The sequence below is a fragment of the Chionomys nivalis genome, chromosome 7, assembly GCF_950005125.1.
Source record: "Chionomys nivalis chromosome 7, mChiNiv1.1, whole genome shotgun sequence".
In the NCBI taxonomy this organism is placed as follows: Eukaryota; Metazoa; Chordata; class Mammalia; order Rodentia; family Cricetidae; genus Chionomys; species Chionomys nivalis.
This window is the reverse complement of record NC_080092.1, coordinates 59,267,215-59,275,523: the sequence shown is the minus strand read 5'-3', so window position 1 is coordinate 59,275,523 and position 8,309 is coordinate 59,267,215. Positions and strand designations below refer to the sequence as shown.

Sequence of the window (8,309 nt, the reverse complement as noted above, 5' to 3'; positions counted from 1 at the left end):
TGAAGCCAGCAGGGTAGTGACTCAACAGAGCCACAGGAAGGAGCAGCCAGGGCTGGGGCCCAAGTGTCTCCGCTGCTCTGAGAATGTCTCACAATCCCTTCACCCCTCAGAACCTTAGAGAGCTGGAGTTTGAAGGGACATGCCCGGGACTATCCCCGCAGGCAACTCAGGAACTCCAGCCCAGCAGCTGCTTGTGTCTGACCTGTGCCAAACAGGCTGAGAGCGGGAAGACAGAAAGCCCCAAAGCCCAGTGTGACTCTTCAGTCTGACTCAAATGATTTATACTGTGACAACTGACAAGTTGAGGTCAAAGGTGAACAGGCTGAGGTCAAGGGTGAACAGGCTGAGGTCAAAGGTGAACTGGCTGAGGTCAAAGGTAAACAGGCTGAGGTCACAGTGAACAGGCTGAGGTCAAGGGTGGATGGGCTGAGGTCAAGGGTGGACGGGCTGAGGTCAAGGGTGGGCAGGCTGAGGTCAAGGGTGGACAGGCTGAGGTCAAGGGTGGACAGGCCGAGGTCAAGGGTGGGCAGGCTTAGGTCAAGAGTGAACAGGCTGAGGTCAAGGGTGGACAGATTGAGGTCACAGTGGATAGACTGAGGTCAAGGGTGGACAGGCTGAGGTCAAGGATGAACAGGCTAAGGTCAAGGTGGATAGGCTGAGGTCAAGGGTGGGCAGGCTGAGGTCAAGGGTGAACAGGCTGAGGTCACAGTGGATAGGCTGAGGTCATGGTGAACAGGCTAAGGTCAAGGGTGAACAGGCTGAGGTCAAGGGTGAACAGGCTGAGGTCAAAGGTGGACAGGCTGAGGTCACAGTAGACAGGCTGAGGTCAAGGGTGAACAGGCTGAGGTCACAGTGGACAGGCTGAGGTCAAGGGTGGACAGGCTGAGGTCACGGGTGGACAGGCTGAGGTCAAAGGTGGATAGGCTGAGGTCAAGTGTGGGCTGAGGTCAAAGGTGGATAGGCTGAGGTCAAGGGTGGACAGGCTGGGGTCAAGGGTGAACAGGCTGAGGTCACAGTGGACAGGCTGAGGTCAAGGGTGGACAGGCTGAGGTCAAGGGTGAACAGGCTGAGGTCAAAGGTGGATAGGCTGAGGTCAAGGGTGGATAGGCTGAGGTCACGGTGGACAGACTGAGGTCACGGTGAACAGGCTGAGGTCAAGGGTGGACAGATTGAGGTCAAAGGTGAATAGGCTGAGGTCAAGGGTGGATAGGCTGAGGTCAAAGGTGAACAGGCTGAGGTCACAGTGGACAGGCTGAGGTCAAGGGCTGATTCCCATCCACAGACAGTGCTTCTCCCTCTGGGGCCAAGTCTCCCCACAGGTACCACACTTATCATTAGGGGTGACTGGAGGCCACAGCACTCATCACGGACCTAGTCCCATGGGCTGGAAGGAGAGGTCGGTCCCCATGCTTCAGTTGGTCCCTGAAGTGCTGTCTCCTTCATTTTGGAGGCTTGTGAATTACAAATAGTTTAAAAGGGGGGGGGGGGGAACCAAAGAAACACCCTTGCCTCAGATGGCTGCCCTGAGTGGGCGTATCCTGGTCAGACTATAGATCCTATGCAGGGACTGGCTCAGTGGGAGATCAGGTGATGCCCATCACTGGCTTGACCACCCTGTCCAAAGTGAGTACCGCCCTCAGAGGGCTGGCTGGTGCAGGTCCACTGTTCCATGGCCTCGAGCAGATCAGGAACTCTGCGGAAACTGCTGGAATTCAGGATGTGGAATAGCCTTCTCTAGTACCCTGTGAGAGACCAGAGAGATGGTTCAGGATTGATTCTAGAGAGGTGACACGGGACTGACTTGGGTGAGCAGCTCCAGGTGTGTCCCTTCCCAAGCCGACAGGCATAGGACAATGTCCACAGACAGAGGACTCTGGACAAGAACTCTCAGGACTTCAGTGGGTCGGTCTAGTCTGGGGCTCAGCCACAAGTAGCCGAGTAAGTTTTCTTTCTGTTAGCACAGTTCAAGGATGGGGCAGGCTGAGGGGCCTGAGGGAGAGGACGCAGCCTTGTCAAACAGTAGTGTTAGCCTGGCCCCTCGCCACATGGCTCTACCTTACTCTGGAGATGGCCCCTAAAAGATCAGGCAGCCTCCTGCATGGGGTAGGATCAGCCCTGGATGCTATACCCAAAGGACAAGGATTCCAGAGGCACAGCTGCCATTTTCAGTTAGGAGCGGGGGAAGGAGGAAACCTCTCGGAAATTAAGACACCATGATGAGCAGGCAAGGTCAGGGTCCTCCATTACCCAATCAGAATGGCCGGGATGAAGAGGAGGCCAGCTCCCAGGAGGAAGGGGAAGCCCTTCATGAAGTTCAGAGTGGCTGGGTAGAGCGAGTTGAAGACACTAGAGGCCACCAACATGGCCAAGCTGTTCACACAGGCCACCGCAGAAAAGAGAGCACCTGGGAGGGAAGAGACACCATGCTTCAGAGCTGGAAAAACCCAGGGTCAAGGGAGGGCAGTGCCACCTCACAGCTGTGTGACCTGGGCAAGACACCTGGCCTCCCTCACCTGTGCCTCCTACACTGTGCTGTGGTAAAGACTCAATGGCGTTACACACAGCAAGTGCCTGGCAGAGGGGCTGTTAGAGACATAGCTGTCAACTGTTATTAAATTCACAGAAAAGCCTGTGTGGTGCCTCTTACTTTAAAAAACCTTACTTTATTTAATGTGTATGGGTGCTCTGCCTGCATGTGTGCCTCCGTGCCACGTGCATGCCTGGTGCAAGAGCAGCCAGTGTTATTAAATGCTGAACCATCTCCACAGCCCCAGCTTGGTTTGTTTTAAGAAATGGTCTCGGGTTGCCTTTAAACTTGCAGTCCTCCTGTCTCAGCCTCGAGTGCTAGGATTACAAGGCTGTACCACCATGACAGCTTCTTTAAAAAATGTGTTATTATGTTCACGTCGCTTGTGCCAGGCGTGTGTGTGGTGGTCAGAGGACAACTTTCAGCAGCTGGCTCTCTTCTCCCACATGGGCCCTAGATAGTAGGCTCGGGTCATCATGTGCAGTGGCAAGAGCTTGAAAGCCTGCCGAGTCCTGCCATGCTACACGTGATGTCTACGAGAGCTTGCCGGCTTCCCCTCCTGAAGCATCATTTGATCCCATGTTCCACACTCACAGCCATGCAATTGCTGAGGCGCTGAACTTTCTGGGTTGCTGCGCCGCCTTCTGTGTACGAAGGACAAGAGCTACTGCGCGGACTGCCAGTAATTTTAAAATGGAGAGTACCTATCACAGGTGGCCTCCAAGAAGGGCCTGCTATTTTCCCATTCTGGGTACAGTGAAACCTGCTGGGTGGCAAAGATCCACTGCCCGCAAACATGGTGAAAAGCGACTGTAACGCCAGCTCTTGGGAAGCTGAGGCAGGAGTATTTTACTTTAAGGCCAGCTTGGGCTACTTAGCAAGAAGACCCTGTTTCAAAATAAACAAAAGCAAAAGTATATTGAATGAATGAAGCATTTTAGCAGACACCCGACCCTGTGCCAGAACCCAGCTGTTGCAAACTAAGCAATAACACAATAGATACAGACTCAGCTGCCAGACTCTAAGGGTCTACAGTGTCCTGGGGAATAAAGGCCTCATGTCACAGATGAAGAAACAGGTCCAGAACAAGCCAGGGCTGGAGCCCAGCTACAAGACCAAGTGCTCTTAAAAACACATGGAACAGAGGTGTGCGTGGGGAAGGGTGTGTGTGTGTGTGTGTGTGTGTGTGTGTGTGTGTAGCTGGGTGAGCAGATGAAGCACCTACGCTACCATGAGGACCAGAGTTTGGATGCCCTCCGAAACCTGAAACCACATGAAAGCTAGGTGGGTGTGGTGGGCACCTGTAATCTCAGGGCTTGAAAGGTGGAGACAGGAAATCCACGAGGCAAGTAGTTAGCTAGACTGCCCAAGTCAAAGACTCCATGTTCCTCAAGACACTGAAGTCACATACATGTGAACACATACACATATACATGCACGCATCTCTGACCCATTGTTTACTGAACAACCTTGAAGAACTCAGTTTAACCCTCCAGGCCTCCCTTTCTTCATCTGACAATGGGGAACAACGAAATCTCTGGCAGAGGCTGTTTATTCCCTCTGGGCCTGCATCTTCTGACCCCAGCATGGCAGGAAACCCTGGTATCATCATACCCACTTCACAGATGGGAAAGATGAGTTCTGAAGAGATAAGCTCTGCTATGCTGCTGTGGTTACTCAGAACTGGATTGTGCTCTACCGATTGCCATCTTAGTTCTAAGGAACAAAACCCCACAGCATCAGTCCCTAGCCAGCTCTGAGCACGTGGCAGAAGAGCATCTGTCTTGCCTGCTCACTCCTCCAGGTCTGAGGGTAGAAAGCAGACCCTCCTTGGCCAGAACTGCCAAGGCAACACTGGACGCAAGGGACCAGGGACAGATGACTCTGACACTCACCGTGCTCCGACTCGCTCACCAGCTTGGAAAGCTTGGCCCGGATGACAGGTGTGATCATCAGTGACAGGAAAAGCAAGCCATATCCTGCGAGAGAAACACTGGTCAGGAAACATCAAGGACGGGTGTCCTGAGAGCAGCTGGGCTCCTACATACAGCCCAGGACGGGCAGGTGTGGACCCAAGGAAAAGACAGCAGTTCTCCCCAGCTCACAGCTCATCTGCTCACTCTTTCTACATGAGAGCTAAGCCCTACCAACTGCTTCTTCAGAACACCTCCAGTGGCCACGGGGCACTACAGGGGAGATGACAGGACCCAGAAAATGAGTACAGGCTTTGGGGTTGGCCCTGAGTTCAAACCCTGTTACCACTGCTTACTGTGTGTGTGACCTTGTCTACTGGACTTCCCTGAACCCATCTCCTAACTTGTAAGAGGAAAACCATAGGCCTCTGTTGGACGGTGGTTGACTAACAGCCTCAAAGACAGGCCCTGAACCTGTCACCTGTCTTCTGTGGAGAATGAGTCTTTACAGGTTTAAGCAAGAAGGACCTTCAGGAAAGCTCTCCCTTCTATCAGACTGATAAAGATGTGTCCAGTCTCGAAGGAGGCCTGCCACAGCAGTCTTAAGCCATTGGGATAGAGCTTCTCCAGTGTCCCTGAGGGAGCAGGGACATTCTGATTTCAGCCCGGGCCTTAGCACTGAGAGACTACCAGCTACACAATGTGTGGGAATTTCCTTCAGCTACCTTGGGATAAGGAGGTGGTATCGGTGAAGGGCGAGAGTTGAGGGCATACCATGTGAGTTCCTTTGCTCCTGCCATCCAGCTACCTATAGGCATACGATGTTTGCAATTCTGCTGAGACTCTGTGATATAACATCTTTATCTCAGCACTTCTGAGGGCTGTGGCCTTGAGTGAATGGTCCCCGTCCCCATGGCTTCACTGTTGGTCCAGCAGCGGAGTTAACATAGCTGCTGGCTGTCAAGACAGATGACTGCACAATGCAGATCCAGGCTCCAGCAAGAATACTTTTTATTTTTAGAAAGTTAACCTCTGGGACTGGAGAGATGGCTCTGTGGTTAAGAACACGGATTGCTCTTCCTGAGGACCCAGGTTCAATTCCCAGTACCCACATGGCAGCTCACAACTCCAGTTCCGGGGCATCTGGCACCCACACACAGATATGCAGGCAAAACACCAATGCACATAAATTTTTAAAAAAGAAAGTTAACTTCTTCATTTTTCAGCCAGTTACCCCTCTTTTCAGGAGAGCGGGGAGGGGAGCAGCAGCAAGAGGAAGGAAAGGAAGAAGAAGCAAGTCAGCAGGAATGTTAGAAAGTCTGGCGTTTTAACAAACACAAAAGAAGTTAGAGTAAGGTTGTTAAGGCCTGTGAATCCCCGGGAGGTAGAGGCAAAAGGATTGTAAGTTCAAAGTCATCTTCAGCTGCATAGAAAATCACTTGGTCAAGTCTGCGCCTGCGTCTAAACAAATAAACAAGGATCCCTGAGGAAGGGCCCTGCGATTCTTATCCAAGAGCCAAGGATCAAGACATTAGCAGCATGGACTTTGCTTAAGAACACTGTAAATAAGCCACGAGAGGCCAAGGGGTGAAGCAATTAGCTCATGAGCTATGCTCTTGTCTTTGCTCTACATTCCTAACAATATTTATGATTGATAACGTGCACTAATTACTTTAGCCACTGACGCTTTATATTTTCTATAAATGAGAGAAGGTATTTTTCTGGGGTTTCTCAGTTGTCTGTCCTCTGCACAGGCTGAGAGTGTAACTCTGGGTCCAAAGACACAGGCTTGAACCACATTTGGGAGCAATGCGTGGATGGCCCCGTTTTCAGTTTACCTGTAAACATGAGGGGTGTGGTGGTGGCAAACGCAAAGACCACCATGCCCAGGATGTTGAAGAACAGGCCGATCTCAGCCACCCAGGTGTCTGCCAGGCAGTACTGCAGGAGTTTTAGGCCCACCAGGCTGGTGAGGTAGGGTATGTGCTGGGCTGCCGAGCCGTAGCCAACCAGCTTGGAGTCCCAGCAGAGGGGTGTGCTCAGCTCATAGAGCGTCATGATGTCTTGAGCCCCAAAGTGCACAGTGACCACAACGAAGATAGCCAATGAGTACAGGGCTAGATGCTTCCTGGACTTCTCTGGGGATGGGACCGCATACAGCCGGACAATGGATCGGTGATGGTGGAGCGTGAAAAGCCTGGTGGACTTTGGCTCCTTCACTGTCTCACCAAAACAGAATGCTGCATACAGAGTCAAGACGATCAACAGGGCCAAAGCCAGCCAGAAGGGGTTGGCATAACCCTGGGCCCGGAGCCAATGACCCCCAAGAAGGCTTGCAAGGGTCCCAGCCACACCAATGCATGCTTCCAGCAGAGCCATGCGGAAGGTGCGACTGTGTTTAGAGCTGACGTCCGCCACAGAGGCAAAGCTAGCGGCCAGGAGGCCATTGAAGTCTCCTAGAAGGGCACAAAGGGCTCGGCCAAGCACGAAGAAGCCAACATGCAGTTGCAGCTGCACCACAAAGATGTACACCACGACCTGGACCAGCAGGCCAAGAGAGGACAGCACCAGCAGTGGGCGGCGACCCACACGGTCACTCCAGGCTCCCAGAAGGGTGGACCAGAAAAGTCCCACCAGGAAGCCGCCCAGGTTCATGTAGAGGGTCCAATGGGAAGTCAGGGTTTCCACTTCCTGTGAAAACAGAACCGTCAGGGCGCAGGCCCTTGATTTAGTTAGTTACCATCATCAACCTGGCAGCTACAGGGTTGAGGCTTTGCTTTGGAGCCCTAAGCCTCTTGAAATGTTCGTTGAACTCTTAAAAAACGGGCCCCGGAGAAGCATTCCCTCCATCTCCGCACTTGGGTTAACCCTCCAGGCCAGGCATTCTCTGAGTCCACTACCTGCACCCCAAAGCAGTCAGCACGGGAGGCCCCCTTTGCTCTAGCTCCGCCCACCATGTGCGTCTCCCCGGCATGTGCGTCCCCCCTCCCAGGGACCCCATCTTCCACAGGCTTTGCCCCATGCCGTGCTCCGCGTTCACAACCCGGTGGTCCCCGCTACCTGCATGACGGGATCCGCGCTTTGGTTCCCGCAGTTTCCCCTGTGGCGCGTGCCATTGTAGCCGAGCTCGGTGCTGAACCGGTGCCACAGGTACTGCGTGGTGAGCGGGCCTTGCAGGACCACGGCAAAGTTGGCCAGGAAGACGACGGGCTCCACGGGGCCGCGGAACAGCACGGCCGCCCCGGGCATGCTGCGGGACGAGCCCCTGGGTTTCACGCGCCCCTCCATGCACGAACGCGGAGGGGCTGGCACCTCCGAACCAGCTGCCGGAGGCCCGGGTCAGTCAGCACTGTCTGCGCCGGCGCGGGCCTCCTGCTCCTCTCCCAGTTAAAGTCTGGAGGGGCGGGGCATGAGATCTCAGCCTCCAAAACTTTGGCCTGGGTGCTCTCGGCTGGGTGTAGTCAGTCAGAATCCTTGCTGGGTGACCTCACTCCAAACAGCGCAAAGATACCGCCTTGCTGTAGCCATCCCTCCTGGACCTAGGAACACTCAAAAGAATAATTAGAGTATCAATAATTAACATTTATCGAACATTCACTTTATGCTGGGGCCAGAAATTCTGACTGTATTATCTATCTCGTGGTAACCTTATAAACTAGCCATTTATTGGTCCGAATCTAGAGATGTGGAAGTCAGGTCAATGGGCACGCAGGGCTAGAAAGCAAGACTGCTGTGTGGCCTCTACAGTGCTGCCTAGGGGCATCTGTGATTTTTTTTTTTTTTTTTTTTTTTTAGTTTTTCGAGACAGGGTTTCTCTGTGACTTTTGGAGCCTGTCCTGGAACTAGGCTGGCCTCGAACTCACAGAGAT

The 8,309-nt window shown here is 53.2% G+C and overlaps 1 protein-coding gene across 1 annotated transcript; it reads right to left on the bottom strand.

Annotated features, from left to right (window-relative positions):
- Positions 1-5: 5 nt before the first annotated feature.
- On the bottom strand, positions 6-7,773 carry Slc46a1 (solute carrier family 46 member 1). Its single transcript, XM_057775082.1, has 5 exons — positions 7,501-7,773; positions 6,279-7,131; positions 4,423-4,506; positions 2,248-2,404; positions 6-1,742 (listed from the first exon to the last, which is right to left on the bottom strand). The coding sequence occupies exons 1-5, from the start codon at positions 7,726-7,728 to the stop codon at positions 1,685-1,687; spliced, it is 1,380 nt and encodes a 459-aa protein (XP_057631065.1). The 5' UTR covers positions 7,729-7,773; the 3' UTR covers positions 6-1,684.
- Between the last annotated feature and the right edge of the window lie 536 nt (positions 7,774-8,309).

Excerpts from the sequence above, each read along its gene's own strand:
- Slc46a1 (XM_057775082.1), bottom strand. The coding sequence starts at position 7,728 with ATGGAGGGGCGCGTGAAACCCAGGGGCTCGTCCCGCAGCATGCCCGGG. Across the intron at positions 4,507-6,278 it reads CACACCCCTCATGTTTACAG|GATATGGCTTGCTTTTCCTG; the intron begins GTAAACTGAAAA and ends TTTCTCTCGCAG. Across the intron at positions 1,743-2,247 it reads ATCCCGGCCATTCTGATTGG|GGTACTAGAGAAGGCTATTC; the intron begins GTAATGGAGGAC and ends GGTCTCTCACAG.